At 33.0% G+C, this 26,428-nt stretch overlaps 1 protein-coding gene across 1 annotated transcript in view; it reads right to left on the bottom strand.

Moving 5' to 3' along the window:
- Window positions 1-660: 660 nt before the first annotated feature.
- The window catches only part of LRP1B (LDL receptor related protein 1B), a 1,820,879-nt gene continuing 1,795,111 nt past the window's right edge, over window positions 661-26,428 (bottom strand). The window contains exons 87-91 of the mRNA XM_029226108.1: window positions 15,463-15,539; window positions 7,397-7,487; window positions 6,067-6,211; window positions 3,980-4,078; window positions 661-2,532 (exon numbers count right to left, since the gene is read on the bottom strand). Coding sequence (XP_029081941.1) covers window positions 2,392-2,532; window positions 3,980-4,078; window positions 6,067-6,211; window positions 7,397-7,487; window positions 15,463-15,539 — 553 coding nt within the window. The 3' untranslated portion in view covers window positions 661-2,391. The remainder of the gene's footprint in view (window positions 2,533-3,979; window positions 4,079-6,066; window positions 6,212-7,396; window positions 7,488-15,462; window positions 15,540-26,428) is intronic.

The raw sequence follows: 26,428 nt of genomic DNA, 5'->3' as shown, positions 1-26,428 counted from the left end.
AGACCCTGAGTGTTAGTTGTATATCATGTATGTTTTGGTAGATACTTATACTAATGTTAGTTGCATCGAGGTCATTCCAATCTGTGGGTTCTTCTCTTTCAAATGATAATGTCAGCTATGGTCATAAAGCTCTGATATACAAAGACTCTTTCAGATAATACAACTCAATGATAGCTCCAGTCAATCAGACCCTCCTACATTTGCATCTCTATTCCAATACTCCAAGTAGGTACACTAATAACTATTCCATTTACAAAATAATGTCTACACAGCATCTAATGGAGTCTGAGTTTTCCTTAAAGTACATTTTTTTGAGAATGGGAAAGAGCAGGAAGAACTTTGGCTTATTTCAACACAATTGTCATACTATTGTGTATATAACCTATCTTTCTTTCTATTGCAACATGGCGACCACGATGAGCAATGTATGGCAGGGAAAAGGAAAAAGTAAGAGATGTGTTTCTACTTCAAGAAGAGAGAAAATGCCTTCTTATTGTGATTTGAAAAATGATGCAGTGAAATCAGTCCTAACCCAAGGAGTATGTCCTAAGGATACAACAAAAATTATGTCTCATGTTTACTAAAATAACTTCCTAAGAATGTTAAACTCCATAAAGAAAATAATTTTCTTTTCAAAAACTATCCAACACAAGCACTTAAATATGTAGAATTTCATTTAAATAAGCCAGTCAACAATTTTTTATAAAGTATTTAACACTTCATTGTAGAAACATAGGCAAAATGACTATTATAACCAAAATGAAAAATACTGTTCAATTTAAAAAATGTACTTAAACAAGAACCTGGAAAAGTTTATGATATGCATAACATTGTTTCAAGCAAAATTGCACTAGTATTACATAAATCAATCGTTTATAAAGGCCTCAATATGGCAAAGTTTAGAAATAGGTAGTATGCATGCACATAGTACAACAAAAAGTCTCTTTATAAAACAGCTGTGTTTTTTTTTTTTAATGCTTGTACAAAGGGATAAAGAGCAATCACAAACATATTTCATCTGTTAATACATTATGACAGCTAAAAGTCAGTCATGTCTATCAGAGGAACAAAAAGCCCTCCATACCTTGTGAATAAATCTTTTGTGCCTTTAAAGATATTTGTATAAAAATGCTATACTTTTTTATACAACTTAAATAAACCGTATGTGTGTTTCAATTGAAATTTGAAAACAGACAAGTAAATGGGGTCCATGTGTTTTGTATAACCAGAAGAAATCAGAGTACCAGAGTAACTGGTCAGCATGTATACTCTCCACCTTTGATTATGGGCAGATAATTGTTTTTCCATAACTTGGAAAGTCCCTTAAGAATATATTTTGGATAGGGCAAATAATAGATTAGTCATATTGTATATTGAAAATATTTACTGATTACTCTATACCATAATGGCTGCCTTGCCTCTTCCTTTTGATCTCGCAAAGAGAATGCATTCACATAATTGAAACTGTGTTATCAATTTGTGTGCTTATATAGTATTCTTTAGTGTTCTGTGTGTTAAGGGGTTGGGTTAATCTTCCACAAAATGCACGTGACTGGGAAGAAATTCCTAAGACATGAGTGCCCAATGCCCTGTTGTGCTCTAGGCTGGCTATTTACCTCAGGACTGAGGGAAAACAAAATGTCTTCTCCCATAACAAGTGTGTTCTTTCCACTTTTGATTATAATTTTGCTATGTTCTACTACCTAAATATAACTATTGTTTATAGGGTGTATACTTTTAGTATATCACAAGAGAGTCCACTAAATTTTGGAAAATGTAGTCATATGTATTCATGCAAATTATTAATTTTATAAATTTTTAAAGGTTTTTTGTCAAAATTCTCACTTGGCAACCTAAGACTAATTTCAAAGCTGGTTATGCTGAACTTGTGAGGGCTACATGTTTTCAGCAGTCTGAATCAGTCTTAATGGGCACAAAGAAGAGAGTTGACCATTCAATCATTTTTCCATCAATTTAAACAGAGAATTAAATGATATTGTATTACAGCTTTCAGACCGTATAATGAAAAAGTGCAGAGATTATCTTTGTTGATTAAGTAGAACCAAAAAAGTTCATATAAAATAGATTGCTCATATTCACACTACAAAGGAATATGTTGTTTTTAATTTTAACAAATTCAAAGGTGTCTTATCAGCAGCATTGGTGTAAACTGTACTGTAGTGCAGTTCTTTTTCATAAAAATACCATACAAATGGTCAATCAGTAGTCATCAGCAAAAAATAAAACCCAGAAAACTCAGAAAACAATTGACCAGAAAAAAGATAAAGGAAGAGGTAATGCTGATCCCAAAACAAGTATAATACTGTTGGAACATACAAAAGTAATCCTTACATTTTATACATTTATACAGTATATAAAAGGTATCGCTCATTATGCCACTGTCTCTCTTATCCCAATTTCTATTTTCTTTGGAAGCAGTTCTTTCCTTTCATCAACACTTCCTAAGGAGTTTCGACAGTTTTGCCCATCCATATACAATTTCGCATATATTGGATTGGAGTAATTTGTTGGCTGAAGGAGAAAAATAAATATAGTTTTATTACCTGTTTTGACCACATGAATTTGTTATTTTCTATGATGTCTATCTTTTACTGTTAACAACATTTATATGCATTTCATTTAACTTACTAAATAGTAATTATATAAATGTAATTTAAATTCTGTTTACAGGCTTTCGTTGACTTTAGCATCGTTTTAGATAAAAACATAATTGTACATTTTTCAGTTAACTTGTGAACCTAAGGGGAGCTTTGACATAATATTGAAAGCCTGAAGAAATCTTCATGAAAGCTATATTCACTGTGACTTTATTTAAAAGTACAGAACATTAAACCAAACTGTCTTATTTCCAGTCCATGTTTTCTCCCCTTAATGCTATTGCAGTGGCAGGAAAGATGTGCTGCCATCTTTTTGCTTGGTTATCTAACTGCTTGGTGCTTATAATTTTTCAATATGAAATAAAAAAAAAAGAAAAATGAAAGTAAACTACATTAGTTGTGTAAACTTTAAAAAATAAAGACAGTATTTTTGCTTCAAACAATCTCTATGTACTTATTATTGGAAATATTTTTGGATTCTTCTAAAGAATTGTGAAGGACACATTCATTCTAAGTTTCATAGATACTTGCATCACTTTGAGGTAGAATTGAGACATGAAGAAATGATCTCTTTCATTTGAAAAACATATACAATGTTTATTATTTTAATAGTTGCAACTTAACCTGAGGTTGTTACCTAGTTGGATTTTTAAAATTTTGTCTTTCCAAAATAGAACGTTAAATCTTAGTCATAACAAAGAAATATTATATTTTTTGAGCCATGCAAATGAGACAAACATGATAAAAAAAATGAGAATGAAAAACAGTTGATGGGAGAGAGGTGCAAGGGTGAGATCAATCCTAGGAATCTTGATACCTGTCTTTAATCCCTCTTCTTTCCAATATGAACCATGTAACTTTAGACAAAGCACCTTTCTCTAGAAGCTAGTTACTTAAAAAGTTTTCAAGAATGGTTTCATACACCATTTCTAATTTCTCCATACAATGCCACATTTTGTATTATATTTTTATTTAAAAGGATATCAAATTTGTATATACTAAACAAAGCACCTTAATAGAAAATAAACCAAGCCAAACATAAATTTAAACTATTCAGCTTAAATTTCTGGCTAGAGATTTCTGTTCTAACAATAGCAAATGCTCATGTTTACTGTTAAGGAGCTTTAACATTTTCAAATTTAGAAGAAGAGATATTTCTACTGAATAACTTGCCGAAAATAACATTTCATATATAATTTTGCATACGCAGGACACTTAAGCCCCCAATTTTAATGCTGTTTTGAAATCTTTTGTTAATTAAAAAATCATTAAAGATAAGCCCCTATCTAAGTCTAGTAATCATCTTTGATTGTGAGGAGTTCTGTGATGGAATGGGTATGGAATAATGAATTTTCTCTCACCCCAGCGGTTAGTGGTCCTTTCAAATCAGAGTTTAGGTAGCTGGGCAGCGCTGTGTGTGGAAGCTTGAAAGCACTGGTCCCTCCCCCTATATACCTGGGCTGTGTGTAAACAGAGAATTTTAGTTTCTGATCTAATATCATGGAACTGTTTTCATTGATATAAACTCATGTTAAGTCATAAAAATAACATAAGATATATTCTTCAGCCCTGGGGCATCAACATTGTGTTCATGGTAGTTTCAATAATTTATGAAATAACTATTAATATTAGATCTGTGATTCACAGATCATGAATTCATGAATCATCATTCACATTCACATCATGAATATATCAAACCATTGTAACAAGTGAATACTCTATGAAAAACACTTCATCATGAAGGTTGCTTTGGTGTGGCTACCTGCTTTTTAAAATCGTCTATACCTATAAATGTATTTTCTGCAGTTACTTCTTAGGCAACAATTCATATTTACATTTCAAACATCAGGACTCAGCTAGAATCAGCCATCTAAGTCACATTTAGTGTAATTTTGGTCAATCAGAAAATAAGTAAATAGATATTTACTGAATGTTATTTGCTAAATACATTAAAAATATATTTGAGGGGCACTGAAGCATAGCTTTATCTTCCTAGAGTAAATATTTTAAAAATGAAATGGAATATTAAAAAGCTAGCCCCTTTAAGTATCCAAAATAGGCTTAGCTCTATCACTAGAAATAAAATGATGGGGAAAATGAGAACCCTCCCGCTCATAAAAAGTGTATAAGGTATATCCTCATCAGTTCATATTATAGTTACAGATACTGTATTTTATTCCTAAGAAAAATTCATAGAATATGAGAAGTCTATTATTTAAAATGTCTTTCTCCTTTATAAATTATCAAACAACATGCACAGTATGTTTAGTGTTTCAATTTCCAGTACAAAACACTGAAACTTAGGTTACCAGGGTTTATTTCACAAACAAATTCAAATGTAGGAGTTAGTAACTGAATTAATAATTTAGAGTAACTAAAAAATTATTTCTAATGAGGAAAAAAGTATACAATATCTTCTGATAGCGTAAAAACTTATCTATGCAATAATGATTGATTTCTTTTCATAGAAATGAATACTTCTTCAGTTTCAGACCACAAATTTTAGGCTTAGAAAGTCTGGCCATGGATTCAGAACTAGATTGAATATATGGGGACCTATTCAGTTTCTTTGGGAACAGCTATTGCTATGAGTGCAAAGCCATGTGATCGTTGCGATTATTTAATATAATGGTGCATTTTGGACAAAATACCTTTAATATATCAGAATATAAATAACCATTTAATGAATGAACAAATAAGCTAAGAAAAATCATACCATACTAGCAAATTGATGCTCTTAATTCATTAATTCAATTGATGCTCTTAAAATATTCTATAATTATCATGCAAAATATTCCGATTATACAGTGAAGGGAATCTTTGCAAGTTTATCTAGATAGTTGCATCATTTATCTATTTCTTATGAAAGCTTCCAAACTGAGCATTCAGTAATATGAACTAATAGAAACTAAAAAAAGACTGTGGATTTTTAGGCTATATATATCAATGGTATGTCTCAAATCAATAAGAAGGATATTATAGTAGGTAGAAAAATATTGTTTAAAAGCGATTTGATCACAAACAAATCCAAGCACACAGCTTAGTGGACTATTCAATAAAACATTATTGGAAATAAAGTACTTATTATGGCAATGAAACACTGTACTCTTTTTGTTATTAAAAATAAATCAGTAATTTTACACTTGGCTGTATATTTAGATGTGCCAGCACCTCAACACATTTGAATATTATTTTAAATAAGCTATGTTTATAAACTAAGCGAATAAATAAATATTATTTTCCAAAACATGTTACATTAACTTCGTGCTTCAGGTGAATGCAGTCCACAATTTTATTTTTTCTTTAGAAGAGCCTATAAAATTCAATGCATCCTAAAGTTCTTTAATCTAACTTCAGATAAAAGAAATAATGATGAAATTCAGAACCATTTTATGGAGAAATGACTCAAGAATGTTAGTGCTCACAGTGCGTCATCTTAAAACTTTACCTTTGCTGGGTCCACCATAAAGCCAGGATCTAAAAGACCTCCATCGCTGTGATCATGATCCACCTCATACATGTTGTAAGATGGATTGCCGATTTCTACATTTATTCCTCCATTGATAATAGGTTGTCTTCTTATAGTTTTTGTCCTAGAATAAGTGAACATTGTGTGAGTTGTCTAAATATCACAATGTGGTGCATGAAACTGTCGTATTTGTAGATTTAATGACATTTTAATATAACTGATGGAACATTCTTAAATAAAATACACTGAAAATAAATGACATTTATTGATTCACAGAGGAACAAAAACTCTGAATGTAATACATTATTTTCCCAAATTATTTAGATTTAACAGTAAAAAATGCACTTGGAACATATTCCTTGTAAATAGCTAATACCACATTAGTTGAAACTGAATATTCACTAATCAATTGCCCTTTAAAATTCTACTTTCTCCCTTTCGTTCCTGAAAAAGGTCTATAAAAAAATAGTGATAAACTTTCAATCCTCAAGTCACGTGGCTAAAATCCTCTTTTACATAATTCAAAAACGGACTCGCGGGGCTTCCCTGGTGGCGCAGTGGTTGAGAGTCCGCCTGCCGATGCAGGGGACACGGGTTCGTGCCCCGGTCCGGGAAGATCCCACATGCCGCGGAGCGGCTGGGCCCGTGAGCCATGGCCGCTGAGCCTGCGCATCCGGAGCCTGTGCTCCGCAACGGGAGAGGCCACAACAGTGAGAGGCCCGTGTACCGCAAAAAACAAACAAACAAACTAAACCAAACCAAAACAAAAAAAAACGGACTCACAAACTCTAGCTTCCAGATAATAACCCCACAGACAACTCACTCCTTATAGATCTTTTAACTGCATATTCAAATAAGTTGAAATAATGATACTTCCAGTAATATATAAAATCAACAAATATGTAATCTGTGAATAAAATGTACAATTTGTGACATACAATACATAGCCATTATCATTTTATTGACATTACTAATCTTACACATTAATATTACAAAATGCTCTTTAGAGACGCTTGCTATTTCAAGGAAAAACTACCACAAATGTAAAATTCTATTGAATGTTTAATAACTCCCTTGTTATTTTTGTTGGAATATGCAAATGCAGCCATTCCATCAATATAACATAAGGGAAAGGTTGTCTAAATTATAATCACTTAAAATGAAGTAGAGGGATAAAATGGTTCAAAAAACATAGAATTCAGCAGTTGGAATATGTAAATCATACTTTAAGAAATTTTCTTAAAAAAAATCGGCTTCTGTAACTATTTGTGTAATTTATTTACTGTTGGTCTAGAACCTTGCATCTTACCTTCTTTTTCTTTTACAAAGCACTAAACCAATTACCAAGGTGGTTATCAAAGTCACCAAGAGGACGAGAGGCACAATGATGGCTATGCTTCCTGAAAAAGAAATGAATGAATAGATGAACACATAAATAAAATGAAGACAAGACTGACATAACTGAACACTTTATTACACCAAATCATTTGACAATTGACATAATAAAAATAAAGCTGAGGCCAAATGTCTATATTCCTAGTTCATAACTACATTACTGGAAAATCACTTTCTTATTAAATACTTGATCTGCTGGAAATGTTTCTTTAGATATCCTTCATTTATATGTTACCATTGAATACCTTGAGGTTAGAAATACTGACTTCTTTGTCAGTCTGACTCTGATTCTCACCAGACACATTTATTTGCAATGACATAAGTAAAGAGACTGTGACTGAACACACATTTCCACAATTTCCCTGGCCATATTTCCACACTTAGTTTTTTTCCTTTAGCTATAAATACTCCCTGGCCATGAGTACATGTGGCAAGTTAGATGGCAGTCTGGTAAAACTAAAGGGGTAACAGTTTTGGATTTGGATGGACATAGGCCTAAATATCAGTTTCACCACCTACCTGAAGTGAGACCTTGGAAAAGTTATTTAAAATTTGAGGCTCACGCTCTTTACCTGTTAAAATAGAGACACGAAGACCTACCACATAGGGCTCTTAGCTTGATTCAACAAAATAGGGGGACAAAGTGGATTCTCTTTCTCAAATTCCAGTTCCAGAATATTCTCAGCAAACCACATTTAAGTGTTTGGCTTATGTTGTAAATGTCCACTTTCCCTCTTTATAAGAATGATCTAGGTTGTATCACTCATCTTCAAAATGGAATAACAGATCTATGGAATCGATTTTCAAAAGTGGTCATAGAAAGTGGATCTTAGTTTTTATGCAGCTGAGCATAGGGGAGAAGTAAAACTGAGGAGAACCTCTGCCCTGCCCTCCATTTCTAGGTTGGCAATAAGAGCAATCTTTTTTTTCTAAAGAAGAAGGAGACGATACCCTTTTACTGATGATGCGATCCACAGTAAGATACACCTAGGGTCATATGTCACTTATGCAGGAAGAAAACTGAATGCAAGCATTGCCTAATAACAGGAGAGTATTAAGAAGCTCTATCAAGTACCTAAATCTCGTGTTTCCAACAGACAAATATCTAGTGCCCATAAGACAAGTCTTTGTCTATTTGGAATAAGTATCTCATTGATTCTGTCAAGTCAGCTTAATCATTGGCTAAACTGAGAAACACAGTAACACCCAAACTAATTGAAATTTAATGTGAGGATCTTGAATGGTTCAGGAATGAAACGTTAATAGTTATTAAATATATGAATTTTTCTCTGCATATACATGTATATGTAAAATACTGTGGTAGCAATTAATGGTAATATTAAGCATGATAAGCAGCTGCTTAGGGAATTTAAAATAGAAGTATAGATCAGCTTGAACAGCTCTGGCCGCAGATATCTGTGTGAGGTAGTACATATTGCAGATCATTTACCAAAATACCAAAAAGTCTTTATTAAGGAAATGTCATATATAAGATAATCTTTCAATTTGGAACTTCAAAAATAACTTGACTAAAATGACCAAATAACTCTCTTCCATGCAAGAGAAAATATGGCTTGCCTTCTTTAGTCAGTTTCTGAAATGTAAACCTCATTTTATTTTTTTCATGCTGTTACCAGCACTATATGATTTAGTGAGTTTGATATTACATTACCTCCTTGGTTTTGGGAAAGTGAACTTTATATGAATGTGTAATTTATTAATAATTAATGTAAGTGGAGAATCTGGCACCTTGGAGAGTAATTAACATTTGTCCACAAATTTTAAATACCAGTGAACAGCTTGATTTCTTCATAAACTGACTTCAACTGATTGATCACAACTTTATAAATATCCTCACTTCATCATTTATATTTTTTTCTGCTAAATTTTGTGGTAAATTTGTAGGTTTAAAATATATATCAATACTAGTTTTAAGGTATATAAAGTTACTTTCCCCTCAAATCAATTATAAATTATTTAAAATATTAGATTTTATTTGTTCTACATAGTGTCTTTTATTCTTATTAGGTAAAAATGCTGTTAATTATGCATGCTAGAAAACAAAGAACTTTGTTTTTCTTTTTCCCATGACAGATGGCAGTTCCAATCCCTCACATTACAGCCCTCTGTTTAAGAGCCTAGCATTCTTATATGTTTATATAAGCTATCAAGGTAACTGCCATAATGCTCAGTATAGCCAATAAATAATAAAGGGTGGCAATTTGGCAAGTTTTTCTTTATTTTTTGTAAATTAGTTTATATTCATAGAAACAACTAGCAAATATATATATTTTTAGAATATAGTATAGATATTTATCAAAATAAGTATTTTTTCCAAGCAGTATATACAGCAGTAAATATCATATTGTAACATATAACAATCAAGATCTATTGTAGGTGATATTTTTAATAGTATATTTTTGGTGGACTGTTCTAAACAGATTAAAAAAAAAAAAAACACACTCTGAACTTGTTATTGGGTGGAGGGGAAATCTCAACAAACTTCTCACAGAAAATAGAGCCAGTCTTTCTTTGCCACATTGTTCTGTAGCCTCATTATAAAATGCTTTTCCATTTGAAAGAAGAACTGGCTTATCAAATTGTTATGTTGAGGAGACCCCTTCAATGGGAGAGGCAGTACAGCATCACGGTTGATATAATAGATTCTGGAGCCAGGCTACCTCAAATTTGAACCTCAAAGGTCAAATCTCAGCTTACTAGCAACATGCGCTTGGGCAAATTTATATTCTTTGAGTTTACACATTTATAAAATGAGTGTTATCATTAATATATACCTCATAGTAATGTAAATAGAATTGTGTCTATTACACAGAAAGTGCTAACACATGTTTATTAACTAATTCAAAATACATATTGCCATATGACTCTGTGTATGCCTCTATGTTGCACTTTTCACCATATGTTGTAGAGATCAGTTTATTTGTAACTGGAGGGCATAAGCTATCTATCTTTGTTTTGCAGATAGCACAGTGCCTAGGATATCATAGGGACTATACATTCAGTTCTCATTTAGCAGATATATTTTAAGTGTTGCTATACTCCACACACTCAACATTTACTCTACTTTGCACTGGGGATAGAAATGTCCCTCCTCTCGTCTTGTTTGATGTATATTAGAAGATGACAAACACATGGGTTTATTTAGCACAGTGATAAGCACTACCCTAGTGAAAGTATGTATTGCCCTGAAAACATAGAGGAGTAGTATCCGGCTAGATCTGGGATAGAGGAGGACGACTGGTGTGCCTTTGAGACCTGAGGGATGAGTTCCATGAAAGAGAATGCAGGTTGAGTGGAGGAGGAGATATTGAATTAACCTAGGGAGAGAAATATGAAAACCTGGAGGAGAAAAGATCAAGGAACAACAGTCTGAATGGAGAGTAGAGCAGAGGGCGGTAGAAGGAGATGTGGCTGTAGAGGAAAGCAAAGGGGATGTTAGGAAGGGCTGTGTAAGCTACATAAATGAGCCGGGAATTTATGCTATTAAAAAACAGGATGATGTTGAAGGAAATTTAGGAAGTCATATTTATGGACTATATTGTCTAACTTAACTTAAAAAAGAAGGAAGGTTAAGAGAGACTCTTAAGTGTTGCTTGGATAACCAGGTAGATTTTCCAGCTATGTGTATAGACAGGAAGGCAAAACAAGGTGTATAAAAATGGCTGGTTGAGTGGGAGAAGGGGATGAGATCATTTTGGGAAACACGGAGCTTCAGATTCCTGTAGTATAGAGATATAGATATATAGATATAGACAGAGATGACATCAATATGGATACAGCAGTTGTGCAGTGGGATATGTGTCTCAGCCTCAGAAGAGAAACCAGGATTGAGGATAGAAATTTGGGAGTAATTAACGAAGAGTTGAAAACCGAGATCAAGGAATTATGGATTGCCAAGGAGAATATATGTAGTGGTATGTGGAAAATGAGATAACTAGAAGAGATAAAAAAGAAGTATCTCACAAAGAAGACAGAGTTGTTTCAAGAGGTTGGGAGGGAAACCAGAAGAGTTTACTATCATGAAAGTTAAAGAAAGAATTTTTTGTTTATTGAAGTTATAGTAGAAAAATATAAGCATAAATGATATCATTACAATTGACCTCTTTTGACTTGCTGCTATATATTCTGCTCTTAAGTTTACATATATGTATAAATGTGTGTCTCTCTCTCTATATATACAGTGATTTGGATGATGTTTCTTAAGCACTTTGATAAACTGTTATTTTAAAAATCATAAAGAACATATCATGTTCCAAACTTAGCAAAGATTATCCTTCCAGTGATCTTTGAGAGGCTGCTTATCATCCTGGTCATGTATAATCATCCTCACTTTGTACTACTCTCACTCTTGTCCCCTTGGTGTCAGTACACTAATTTTCTTTCAATCCCTGGAACATGTTTAGCTCTTTCCTACTCTAGCGTTCTTGTATCTGCTGTTTCTTTTGTTTGAAATACACTTAGCGTCTCCTCCCCTTTTTAATCATTCAAGTCTGAGCTTAAGTATCACCATCTCAGAGAAATCACTCCTGACCTCAGTTCTCCCCTAACATTCTCTATTTCTGTGTCTTTTTTACTTCCTTCACAGATCCAATCAAGACTCATAATTATTTTCTACGTGTTTACTTATTTGCTTGCTTTCTTGTTTAACTATTTTTTTTTATCCCTCTGGTACCTCAGTTTCATGAGAAGAGGCATTGACTATTTTTTTTTTTTTTTTTTTTTTTTTTGCTGTACGCGGGCCTCTCACTGTTGTGGCCTCTCCCGTTGCGGAGCACAGGCTCTGGACGCGCAGGCTCAGCGGCCACGGCTCACGCGCCCAGCCGCTCCGCGGCATGTGGGATCCTCCCGGACCGGGGCACAAACCCGTTTCCCCTGCATCGGCAGGTGGACTCTCAACCACTGCGCCACCAGGGAAGCCCTGACTATCTTATTCACTGATTCATCCCTGGGATCTAGACATTACTTGACACTTAGTAGAGGCTCAATAAATACTTGCTTTTGGATAATTAGGACAGAGGCATTATTTTGTTGCATTTTTCTCTATATATTTGCAATTTATAGTTATAATTCCTTGGTATAACATAATTAATTTTTTTTCTGTTTTTAAAACATGATGGTATAAAAGACATGAGGATAAAGTAGGAAAATAGAAGATATGAATAACCCCCTAACAGGTATCACATTTCTGTTGTCACTACAGTAAAATACAGCATCATTACATTACTGCCCCACAAATGCTGAGTATATTTTTATCCTCCTTAAATTTAGCAGATATGAATAGCATAATCCAAACACTGAGCATCCACTCCCTTAAAACTTTAGGTAAATCTAAAACAGGAGTATAAAATAAATATTTAATCATCCTTAGTTTAAAACTCTTCCAAATAACTTCAGAAAAGTTTCTGCTTTTTCAAGTGGAAACTACGCAGAAAGTTCTAGAATAATAGATCCACTTAATTCCACAGGCAGGCTGATCTTTAGATACTTTAAACCGCAAGGGGGCAGAGAACATCATTATGACTACTCAGAGATGATTAAGAAAGCTGCTCATCAATTAGAAAGGTAAATCTCGTGCCAGTTGATAGCAGTTAGGCTGAGAGAGGCAGTCTATTCCTGATTGTGTCAAGGTCCAATGATTATGGAATGCTTCACTGTAAGTGGAAATGCAGATTTGAAAACACATTCCTAAAGTATCCATCTTTCTTATTGAACAGATTACTTTTGCCCAAGTTCGGGGAACATTTGACAACCATTCAAAACCACTGGAGTTTACCTGAGAAAATAAAAATAGCCCTCCTACCTTAGGAAGGATCAGTTTAACTACCTTTTCTCTCCTTTCAGAGTTACTGAGGCAAGTTTCTCTAAGCACAAATGTCTGATAAGTACCTTTTAACAGAGTCATTATGTGGTCAACTTTGCTCAAATCTGAGATAATTTGACATTTGCATAGCTAATAGCCCTTTCAATGTGCATTGATACTTCCATTAAATGTAATGACTTTAAATCAGTGATGGAAGAAAGAGCATCAGAATCTTTGGAAAAAGGGTTACAACTACTTGCAACTCCTCCTTCCATGTGATAGTTCCTATTTTAGAACTGTTGCATGTAATTAGAGGCATTTTTCTTATAAGGGAGCTTGTTGCTAATGCAAATGGTTGACAACATCACCTTTCAATAAATACATCTGGCACACCCCTCCTCAAAATCATCTTCCAAACACGAAACTTTCCCTTGTAAATGGACCTTATACATAAATTGAAAATTCAATTGACATTCTACTCTGTTTCCTTCTTTCAGAAAATTTTATCAGTATTTAAAATTGTTTTGATTCTCTAAAAGACTAAGTTTTTAATTTATCTTAGATAATTGAGAAGTTATCATAAAAGAAAGCCTAAAGTACCATGACTTCATTAATTCTCAACTTATTACTTCAGTATGTTTTACAGGTTGGTAACTCAAATGCATTTTTTCATTACAAAAATGCTCTTAATGATGGTTGAGTCTTATAACTGGTTCACAAAATCATATAAATTAGTATTCCTCCAGAATTGTTAGTACTAATGTCAGTATGATCCTGGAAGAGAGAGAAGAGAGTATTTTTTTTTCTTTTGCTCTTCTTCTGCAATATCAAGTTAGGCAAGGTATATTTTTCCACATCTCCTATATTTTATGAATCAATTCCTCAAATCCTAGTGCCCTATTCCTACAACTACGTGTCCATAGTTTTGCTACAGTATTCTCCCTTCCCTTCCTAAAGACAACACACAAATTCTAAGGTAACACCTTATGCTCCATGACCAGAATCACGTATCTCACTTTTCCAAATGCAAAGACTCATTTCTAAGGTTATTTATTCTATACCTATTTGCCATTTTTCAAAGATGGTCATCCTTACTAGCCCAAGTTAATCTCTAAATGGTGGAACTTTAGACAATGTCACTTGAAGAATTTCAAGCAATGATAAATTATTTGGGGACAGGCACAACAAACAAGTAGATCAGCAAACACTGGGAGCCTATGTCTAAGGTACAAAAATCATATACTTTTGATTTTGATAATGTCTTTCTTTTTTCACGAATTCCATAGTATATTTTTTGTTTGTTTTCATGTATGCTCTCTCACCAGCAGTGAAAGACTAGAGAAAAATTGCTAAGTAAGCATTCATAAATCAGAGGTATTATTTTTTCTCTTCAAGAGTATATTTACCCACTTGATAGTTATTCCAGATTTCTCAAAAATTTTCCACTCATTAGTGATAGTATGTGTGAATTGGGAAACTTTATGTAAGACTTTCCTTGTGAAAATCTTTATAAAATCATTTAAAATTGTTGGAACACACACACATAGACACAAAATATTGATGTAGATAAAATTTCATATCAGGGACCTGTCCTAAGACTACAGATACACACACAAAAAAACTTGTAAAATGTTGCTATATTTTAATATACTTCAAAACCAGTACTTTAAAGATAAGGAAGCAATGAATCAACTATGCTCCTTATTAAAAATTGCTTGTTAACACACTTCATCACTTTGAGACTAATCAAGTTTGTTTTTCCACAACACACTGAATGCACTTCAAGAAAAATACTCTAATTAAAACATGAAATTACTTTTCTTCCCCAAGCATTCTCACATCCATTGTGATATTTGCAGCCTTTGCAGCTGACGCACATTTCCGAAGAAAAGCTTAAGCTAGGTTTACAGATGTGTGTTCTGAAAACTGCCAAAGTTTGAGATGAACCCTCACAGCCTAAAAGAGCACATAACGCTGGATCCTGTCACCAGGTGAGAGTTCAGTGATTCTTCTTTCAAAAAACATATGGATTGCAGATCTCTTGCAAAATTCCATAAAGGAGATTTTCCAAGACTCAATTCCCACAATAATGGTATAAAAAGAAAACAATGCTTTCTATACTATGTGGAACACCCAAGATATTAATCGGAGAAACTTACTTGTGCTGATATGATCAGATTTGCTGCTCTTTGGGGCCGGCCTCTCACACTGTGTGCCTGACCAGTTGGTGGAACATCTAGAAAGATAAAAACAAACAAAAAAATCAGTGAGTAACAAACCCCACAAGTCTGCTAATGTAGTAACTTTAACCAAATGAAATAAAGGAAGAGCCTGCTATCACAGATTCATGAATTTTAGATAGAGATTTCTGCTAATTTCCTGCATATTGTCAGTATGCTAAGGATAACTTCAATTGGACTTCACTTGTTAAAATACTTTTTAAAAGTTAAGTTTACAGTCATTTTTCTTTATTCTATGTTAAACTTAAAATTGGCATATTTTATAACAAAACTGAAATTTTAATTAAGAATTGAGATTAATTTGAGACGTACTGAAAATTATGCCACTATAAAAATTGAGTTTGCCTGTCAAGCAAATCCTTCTTTAGTAAGTTTCTGTGATTTATTTTTTCTGGTTCTAAATTCAAAGTGGAACTAACAACCAAACAGCAAATGGTCATATGTCTCATAGTTCAAACTGCACAATTTTTACTCTTTTAATCAGAGACAGGGAAATATAGTGCTTTCCCATTTAAGATCATGTTTCTATTCCCATGAAATCAAGACAATATGCCCAAGTTTTCATTCAGAGAAGTTGTCTTTCCCATATAGGAACCATGACATTATGATGGGAAGTCTCGCAGAGGATTAAAATAATAGATTTGATTAAAATCCTTCATTTAAACATAAATCACGACCATATAATTAGCTGATTGTATCAAAATAAATGCTGGAATGGTTTTAGCTATGTTTGAACGATGTCCGCTGGCTAACACAAGATGCCTCCATGCATCTGTCAGAGGAAATCCATAGAGAAACAATTTAATTGGCTTCAGTTCTTATTTAAAATGACTGTCAAATACCACCACATCACAAGTAGTTGTACACAGTAAAAGAACCGCTTCCAGAACTATTCCAAGTAGATATCTTTGGGCATGGTGGCCAAACTAAATAACTGCCATTTCTGGGTCTCTTCCAATTCTGTCATAGCCAATTCAAGTAGCTGAAGCTGTTTGGGAACTAGGCTTCTATGATGCCATGTGAATTATTTGTGGTATTTGTGAAGACAGTATCGGGTGTCCTAACACAAGGGCAAAATCTTATAAAATCATCATATTGACAAACTCAAATTACAAAAAGAAAAATTTGTTTCATAAGAGCATACATTAACTTCAGAATAATTGACAGCAATGTTACTATTCAAGAATATAGTTATTCGATTAATAATGATATTATAAAACTATGAGTATGGATCATGATTTCAACGAAAATTAATATCATTATATTATTATTAAGTCATCACTCATGCATTATCCTGATTTTTTATTTAGATCCTTTATAAAAAGCTTACATATATATTTTCTATACATCACATTTATTATATACCATACTACAAGTAAATCATTAAAATAGGTAAATAAATTTTAAGGCCAGGTCTATGACGCTGTCTGTATTACTGAAGTGAGGTAATGAAATGAGCATATTTCAAATAATTATAATAAAGTGAACAACCAATAAAATCATTGATTTAAAAAAATCAGTTTTCTCCTTTAGTTGTGGTTTTGCAGTTGAATGTTCTAGAAAATTGGTCCAGTTCTTCAGTTCCTAATTCTTGACACAGTCCAAAGATAAATCCAAATAAGATGTTTAGGCAAATTTTGCAAACTTCGTTAGAATGAATCCTAATCATTGCAAAAGTCTTTTTGTTCTTTGTAGCTTTACATTTGTCAAATCTTTCTAATTGACCACTGAGGATATTTTACATGCTCCAGTGAAAAAAATAATACTGATTGCTTGGTAATTTTATTATATAACTGATGTGTACAAAGCTATTTTAAAATTAAAATATCAAAATTTGCTCTTTACATTACCTCCTTTGAAATAACAACAGTAACAACAGCAACATAAATCAGGTTCATGTTAAGCAAGAGAAATGATCTGAGATATATTTTGTTGTGTTAATAGAGATAAGAACCTCTGGGGCTCATCATAACACTGAGATGCTTGGAAGTCAGAAAATGGAATTGCTCAGGAATTGGAGGAATAAATGCTAATTGATAAGATGTTCTGATATGAGCATCATGTGTTTTAAGTATTTTAGGAAGTTATTAAAAATATGCCTTTAGAACTCCAGAAGGGCAGAGAGAGATTTTTAAACAAAGAATATCAGGATACTGTGATTTTTATTCCAAACTCTGAAATTATTTAAGTAGGACGGGTGGTATTTATTAACAGTACTGAGTAATTTTCTGTTTTATCCATAGCTTGGAACCCAGTATTTATATTAGATAAAATATATCACTTGCTAGTGGTCATGATGCTCCTCTCTTTTGCATTGTGGAATCACACTTAACTTCTTAGCTTTCACGGAATATTTTGTTTATTACGTACTGGAAATAACTCTCAAAGACTGTGCTGGAGAAATAATTTTAACAGTTCTGCATCTTAATCAACTGATGATCATCTTGCAATTTTCCCTATACTCCTTATAAAATAATGTTTTATGGCCAAATATAAAATATGTTCCACTTGTCTACATTAGTTCCAGTTTAAAAAAAATAATCTCTTTTGAGATATTAAATCAAATAGAAGTGATTATTCTTGTTGCCTACCTTACAAAACTACAACTTAAGGCATTTGCTGCTCCACAAGTACTTCCTCCAATAGTTGATTTAAGACGAAGTATTTTTACTGTCTTTATAGAAATTCATAAATCTTCATTCTCTGAGTAGACTACAGTGATCAAAGCCATTAATGGCAGATCATTTAAGAATTGAAATGTGTGTGAATCATCAAAATTTCCAGCCAAATTCCCCACTGAATTATTTGCATAATCATGCTGACTATAATAATTTCTGGCATCTGTGTCTTTGTCATTGTTCCTCAGGAAAAATCTGTAGTCCATGCCCTAGTCATCTTTAATCTGTACTGTTGCAATCTACTGCTCCCTGCTATTCATCCCTGGACAATTATCTTTGAGTTAGTCCTGCATGGTCCTCCCAAGAAATCTTATTTTTTTTCTTACCATCACAAACATCTGTATATCCTTCCTTTTAAATTTATTCTACAGTTATTTCCCCCACTGTGCTTTACCCTAGGACAATGAAAATCAGCTTCTTTTTCTTATGTGTTTGATCACTGTACCACTCTGAATTATTTAACTTTTTAAACACTTTTATGAATTTTGGATTCATGAAAGTATTGTTGGATCATGGATAGGTAGATAGAAAGATAGATAGATTCTTATTTATTCAAACAATTGTTTATCCTTCTCTTTTCACATTATCGTACGAAGATATTTGCTTCAAAAGCAGTCTTTTTGATTTCCCCCCTTCTCTCCAAGGCCAGTGACATTGAAAAGAAAGATTATCGTTATATTGTTTTCCTAATCTTATTCTTCCCTTTATGTTCTAGGTTAGACTAATGATTATCAAACTGAAAAATGTGTTAAAGTTGAAATTCTGGAGGCCCATACACCAGAGATTTTCATTAAGCAGCTTGGAGCTGTGGCCAGAAATCTGCATTTTAACAAAGTAAGCCTGATGCAAATACTTCACAAAGCACACTTCAAGAGATATTTGAGATAAATTATTATGTTCCCACAGACTTTGTTCTTATACCAAATATTGTTCAATCATTTAAAAAAAATTTAGGATAGGAATAATAGTATGCATATCCAGCAAGACTGTTCAAAAGGTTAAATGACATTGGTAGAAGTTCTTAACATAGTATCTGAAAGTAACTGAGTGGATTTTTGTTTGGGGTAACTAATTCTCATCTGAATGTTACTATATGAAATGCTTGGATAGTTAACTTATTGTGTTCTTTAACAGTGTGTGCAATTATTGTATAGTTACAATATTCTATATTTCAATTGTAATTTTCTGTAACGGGGGAGTACCTTTGTGTAAAGGCAATAGTGTAGCATATATTACTATGAAGCACAGTAAATATTTTTGGAATATCAAAATAAGTTTAGCATATATAAGGGAATAAATATATAATCTTTAAAAAGAAACAGGTTTTACAATACAAGCATAAATATAAGACATATAATTAAACTGTCCAAAACAATGAGAACTCTGAAGTAGCAGAGAGATTTTACAAAAGGAATTGAAATCAGATATAAAATACTGGAAGTGTATTAAAATCTTAGGTATTGTCTTTCACTGTAATAATGATCAACTTGCGTGGACTACTCATGTCATTTTGTGGAAATGTCGTCTAGAGTCACTTGCTTTGGGAGGACTTCAAAATAAAATAATGAGATTAATATCTGCTTCCTCTTTTCATCAAATTTAAAGGTCATGGAACCCTTCTGACCAAAGCGGAATTCAAAGGTAAACCTTAAAGCAATTTGAAATTGAATTTCTCCTCTTATATGCTAGGCTGCCGTTATTAACTATGATGATGGAGACATTCAGAATGAAAAATCTTTTAATATACCCTTTTCTTTCTACACACAGGGAAAAAAAAATATGGCACAAGGGATTAAAGGAGCCTTAGAAAACTTGTGCAGAGTGCCACGCATGTTTCAGTGCTCCAAAAAGCTCATTCAATAAAAATAAAAATATGACTAAATTTTGTGCATCAGATTTATAAAACAGTATTTTCATACAGTGATGAAAATTCAAACATTAAAGGTCAGTTGCAAATTTTTTTTTTCTGATTAATTCTGAAAATTTCACTCTTTTGGTGGAAGAACATGACTACATTTGCATGGCATTCTTAACTTTAAAGCTTTACACCCTATGTAGCTCCCAGCACTTTTTTGCCCCCCTCTTCTTGCAGACTGCTGTATTGCAAAATGCAAAAAGTTTTATTGCATTTGGAAAGGATATTTATATATTAATTCACCAGTTTGTTAACTTGACTTTGAAACATTTTTTCATCTGTTATTGTTTCCCAATTTTCTGAGATAAAATTATTTCATATATACATAAAGATTTATAATTTTTTAACATGCTTCAAAAATTTTCTATCCTACCTTTGATATAAAATTTTGCATAAAGTTCAATTAACATTTGCTCAACTTTGTGCCAGGTCCTAGGATAAGTGTTTTCATATGAAAAATATTCTTATTCAGCTTCTATAATAACCCATGAGTTGGAATTATTCATCTTATGAAATGGAGAAGTGTGTGTTCAAATGATTCTCCTGAAAAATCATAGCTAATAAGAGGTAGAAATAAAATGTGGAGTTATTATGATCCTTCTAATTCAACGCAGTAGTAGGAAAAATGCTTTTCCTTACTCCCTCATGCCCAAAAGAGTACAGTCACTTAATAAGAAAGTAGAAATATTATCTGAACAAAGGAAAATCAGTGCATTTTCTGAGTAGTAAAATTGTTAAAATTACCACACCGGCTCAGACCTGTGGTCAGTAATGCCTGATATTCTGTCTCTGGTAGTGACAGTGAGGGACATGTTATAGAAGGGCGTTAATATCCTTCTTGATACCAACTTCACATTTTTGTGTTGATTCCAAAATACTGTAGATGTGTTTAAAACACCTTTAAAGATCCAAGATCTATCAATTATAAATTCATCTATATTATTACTCAGTACAATTTTGAACTTCCACAACAATTCACTCTATATTTCATTCATTTGGTAGATATATATATATATGTGTGTGTATATATATATATACACACATATATATATACACACACACAGTTTTGTACTACAATTTCTATTTATTTAGCACTATTCTGTATCAAAATTTGACTGTTATTTCTAACATAGAAATAGCTAGGTATCACCCTGCTTTGTTTTCTTCAAAAAGCTTAAGTTAGTATCTTAAATTTTTGTTTGTTGTAATAAGTATAATTGGTTCAACTCTATAATTATATATTATAATGCCTAGTTTTAAAATACTACATTAGATCATTGTGCTACCTAGTATTGATAAAATTAGTAAGACAAAGCTAATCTTACTTTAATATTAAGGACATTTGGTCAGAAAGAGTTTTTGATTTCTGAGAGGGGTTAATGTGATGAAGTAAAATAATAATGAGATGTTCAATAAACTCTGACCAACAATTATTTTAGGAAAAGTAAAAATTAATGAGAGGGCTTCTCTGGTGGTGCAGTGGTTGAGAGTCCGCCTGCCAATGCAGGGGACACGGGTTCGTGCCCCGGTCTGGAAAGATCCCACATGCCGCGTAGCGGCTAGGCCCGTGAGCCATGGCCGCTGAGCCTGCGCGTCTGGAGCCTGTGCTCCGCAACGGGAGAGGCCACAACAGTGAGAGGCCCGCATACCGCAAAAAAAAAAAAAAAAAAAAAAAAAAACAAAAACATTAATGAGAAATTTCAGTTGAAGAAGTGACCATGAAAGAAATAAAATTAACAAAGTGCATTATTTAAAGTGATTATTTTAAGAAGGAGAAATATAAAAGATAAAATCTAGTTTGCCAAGAAGTTATCCATAAAAGGAAGTTTGTTAACATTGGCTGGTTTAAGTTAGAAATGTTTAAACATAAAATTCTATGCAGGCCACCTGAGCAGAAACGGCCACTAAAGTGTGAAATGATGACTCAATAAATATTAAAAAAAGAACAAAATCTCTAGTAATGTAAAACTTTTATTATCTAGATATTTTCCAGGAAATTTTATTAAAAGCAGATCTGAAAGGCATAAAGTGTTTTTTGCAGAGTGAGTAGATGATTTCTACTTAAATTAATATGTTACATGCATCAACTCAAAAGGAAAAGGAATAATCATAAAATTAGTATTAAGTAATATGGTTGATAAAATTGAAGACATAAATGTAGGGTATTACATTAGAAACGGTGGTTATAATTCTATAGCTGAAAGTGGGAAGAAAAGCAATGTATGCTATAGCACAAGTGGAAAGTTCTGTCTACATGATGCCACGATGAATGACCAATTCCAAAACTGGCTTAAGAACATATCAAGCCATGGGGGCTGGGAGGTGGGGTTGGAAATCTCCATGCTTAGTGCCATGCAGACAAAGTGACCAATCTTATACCTGAATATTTTATGTTTTAGCACAAAATAAGAGTAAACAATAAGGAATTTTTCTATGAAAACGTAATGACTATCCTTCCTAGTTCATAGGGTTTCTGTGGTGCAACATGGTAAAATCTGAAACAATTTATAATGGCAATATCTGGCATAGTCAACTGCAGTTATTAAATATTGTTCAAGGCATATTAGTCCTATACAAATTTGGGGCAATGGTAGGGATATCAGAAAGTGTTAACAGAAGGTTTTGAGACTGTGAATGTCTTTATAAGTGAGATATATAACTCTAATTCTCTAGAAAATATTTATTTTCAGTTGTAGTGCACATATGCTGAGATATTGATATTAGCCACTTTAATTTATAGTCTAAATCATTGGGAAATAATTCCTATATACAGATAGTCATCTCCTTTCTGATACTTCAGTATAGCCTTTGTTCTAGTTACAAGATTTTTACATATCCACCAAAAGGTAACACTAAAGGTTTCTAGAGGCAAACATTTTTAATTGATAAAGGTACACTGTATTAGTATTGATACCACCTTCCCAATTACCACCATTCAGCCTTCCTCAAAATCTAGGACCTGCATTTCACAAGTTTTAAAAAAATTTTAAATTGTTTTAAAACAAACAAGCAATCAAAAAAAGAGTAAATGAAAAAAATTGAAATGACTTGCTAAAATCAAGTGTCAGCATGAATTAACAAATTTGTCTACGCTGCATAAATGTCAATTAGTCATAAAACACTCACCAGATTTGTTCAACATTTATAGGAACATGTTGCAAACAGAAACATCTGAAGGCTTATGACAAAAGAGGGCCATTAACACACACTTCTTTCCTAATCCAAGTATATTACTTCCCTGACTCAAGGTGAGAAGGTTTATGCAGGCAGTAGTCTAAAAATTGATTCAGGAAGTTTAGATAAATATCTTCAATAAATCTAAAAGGCTATAGAATATTACAGTAGTATTTTACATTATGGAGAATTGCCATTTGGGGTCAGTTATAAATACCTTTATTTATTTGATCCACATACAATCATAAATATGGTACATTCTATTTTTGCATTTCTCTATTTATATATGCATTTATAAATCTCTAAATATGCCTTTGCCTATGACTATGCTAGACTGATTACTTAAAGGTAGGGATAATCTATTATTCATTTTTATATTTCTTCATTTCTTGAGCACATGGTCAGTATGTAGGTTTGGCCAATCAATATGTTTGTTGTTTGTTAAAATGAATGAACGAATGCATGAAGGCATGGAGGATGCATGGTTGAACTCATATGAATACACATACATGTGTCATATCCCATTCTATGAAGAATATATAGCTCCATTCATAAGTGCATCTTTTCAGCTAGTTACCAGTCATTTCTCACTGAAAAGAATATTGATCCACTATGAAAAACACTTAACATGTAAGAACCACAGTAATAGGTAAATATTTTCTTCCTTTCTTCCTTCCTCCCTCCTTTCCTCCCTCCCTCCCTCCCTTTCTTCTTCTTCATTAATCTATTTATTAATTCTTCCTTTTACAAAATTAGATGATCACATTTTAGCAACTTGGACATGTAAAATTTTACTTATTCAATGTTGTAAATTGTGTGACACTTCCGTTCTTGTCCCACGATGCAGCTAACTAAGAAACGTTTATCTTCTTTCCCTGACAAAAATTCTGAAGGCATTTGCCTGATGGGTAAATTGACATGGAAACCAGTTTTATATAAAAATCATACAAACAAATATGTAGTTAAATGTAATTTAATTCAATTTAGTCATTTAAATAATTGTGTAAAATTAAAGTGCTGGTATGGTGTGACACAAATGGAATGTGTAAGTTTTGGAATTAGACAGAACTGTGCTGTAATCTAGTCTCCCCTCCTCACAAAGGATGGATATATCTTCTAGCAATTCACCCACTTTGGTTGTTTAGTTTATAATACAAGGGAGAGCAATACTCCCACTTTTGTCACACATTTCCCACAGATCTAGCCTCTTATGCTTTAACTTTTGTTTTCCCCTTAAATCCCCTTCCTTTCTTATTTTATATTTTATCTTTCTATTGTATGTTTTCCTTTTACTATCTCAAAATTTTTCTTCTTCCTTCTTTACTTTGTTTCTTTTTTCCTCTCTTTCTTCCTTCCATTCTTTTTCTTCTTCCTTTTTGCAAGGCAAGTTGATCATTATAAAAGTTAAAAAAAAAAATTAGGCTTCCTGAAAGATTAAATGATACAATGTATGTAAAATTTACACACCCTCTAAGTTAATTTAACTCAAGTGATAAATAATACTATGAATATTAAATTTAAAGCTTGTACATGGCACACCAATATCAATATAATTATAATTTTTGTTTGTATGCTGAGTGGAAGAAGTATTAGGCTAAAATTTCTGTACTCCTTTAACAAAAATGGCTTTCTCCTGCTACTATTCCAGTGTGAAAAAGAAGAAAATATTTCCTTAACTGACGATAATGTAAGGAATTTTTCATTTATTTTTTTTACTCTTAAACCAGTGTTGCTGGTTAATCTATATTCCTCTGATCCTTTTCTTAAAATTGTATAAAGTTGGTTTGGAATTAAGTAGTAGGTTGGAGGTTTATTGATTTATTTTTTTTTTGACTTGTTCCAGGATAGAACATGAGCAGGAAATAAACCTTCATTGTTAAAAGCATCTGAAATTTGTGCTTTTTCATAACAGCAAAACCTGGGGAATGCAGTCTAATAGAGAGAAAAATAATGTAAATTGTTAAAGAGGTAACAAGTACATGAATGAAAATACTATGTAGTTATATTGTATTTGGTTTCTTTGGTTATTCTGATTTGCTTACTGATTATATTAAAGGCCAAGAACATGTCCCAGAATCAAGGGAAAATAAGGTGACTACATCAAAGCTTCATAACAATAGCTGCCCAATGGGTAACTATGCAATAATTGTTCTCTGTTAGGCGGTGCCAGCTGTACTCTCAAAGCACAAACTGGACTTTAAACTTTAATAGAAAAATTCTGTATTCCGTGTTTTTCCCCATGACATGACTAGCTTGGTGAAAGCTAGAACAAGCTACAACTTGTTACCTGGGATCATGGATAGATATTGATGTGACAGATTTTCCTGGCCTTTACTGTTCCAAAAGACATGCACGTTTCACATTTTGTGCTTTGAAAATATGCCACGGGGCACAAAACAAATAAGGGACATGCAATGACCTGACTCTTGAAAAGTGGACAACACAGGCTGCTAAAGTTGAATTGCTCAAAACCCCTGCTCAAAAGTTGTGATCTGTTTGAAATCACTCCTGACAGCTTCCTTGGGCTCTTCTCAAATGTTCTCTACGGGGCCACAGGGTCGCTGGTCCACAAGGAGGAGCGTTGCTCAGCCTGACAGCAGAGGCCTGAAGAGTAGCACATGCCCTCTCCTTTCAGCAGAGCCAGTAGTTTGAAATACCTAGGCCTTAATTAGCTGTTGTAATATAGAAGAATAATTCCTACCTTTTAAAAATGTGTGACAGAAACGAAACTCACTATCTTCTTCCCCAAAACCCCAACAGAGGTCTCCCTAGTACCTGTACATTTCCTTACGTGTTTCTCACCCTAAGGACGTATAAAACAATGCTAAACTTTTAAGAAAATAATTAGATGGAACAATCAGAAAACCAAAGAAAATGACAAAATGACTAATTTTCCGATCATTCGCTTAATGAATGTCCCTTTGGTACTTGTACATTCATTTTGCATCCCTGAGTTTTAAAAATCTGCTTTGAAAATGTTTCAAAAGCTAGCTCCTGTGTGTTTTCTGAGGTGTTTGAGGGTGGACCTGCTGCCCTTTTTTTCTCTCGTGTCCCTCATGGGACTTGAGCTTAGTTATGTACTTCCCTTTTCAGTCACTATTACTATCACTATCATCAC

This window comes from Monodon monoceros, unplaced genomic scaffold (assembly GCF_005190385.1).
Source record: "Monodon monoceros isolate NGI ecotype Baffin Bay Population unplaced genomic scaffold, NGI_Narwhal_1 Super_Scaffold_16, whole genome shotgun sequence".
NCBI lineage: Eukaryota > Metazoa > Chordata > Mammalia > Artiodactyla > Monodontidae > Monodon > Monodon monoceros.
The sequence above is the reverse complement of the archived record's forward strand: the minus strand, read 5'-3'. Positions and strand labels throughout refer to the sequence as shown.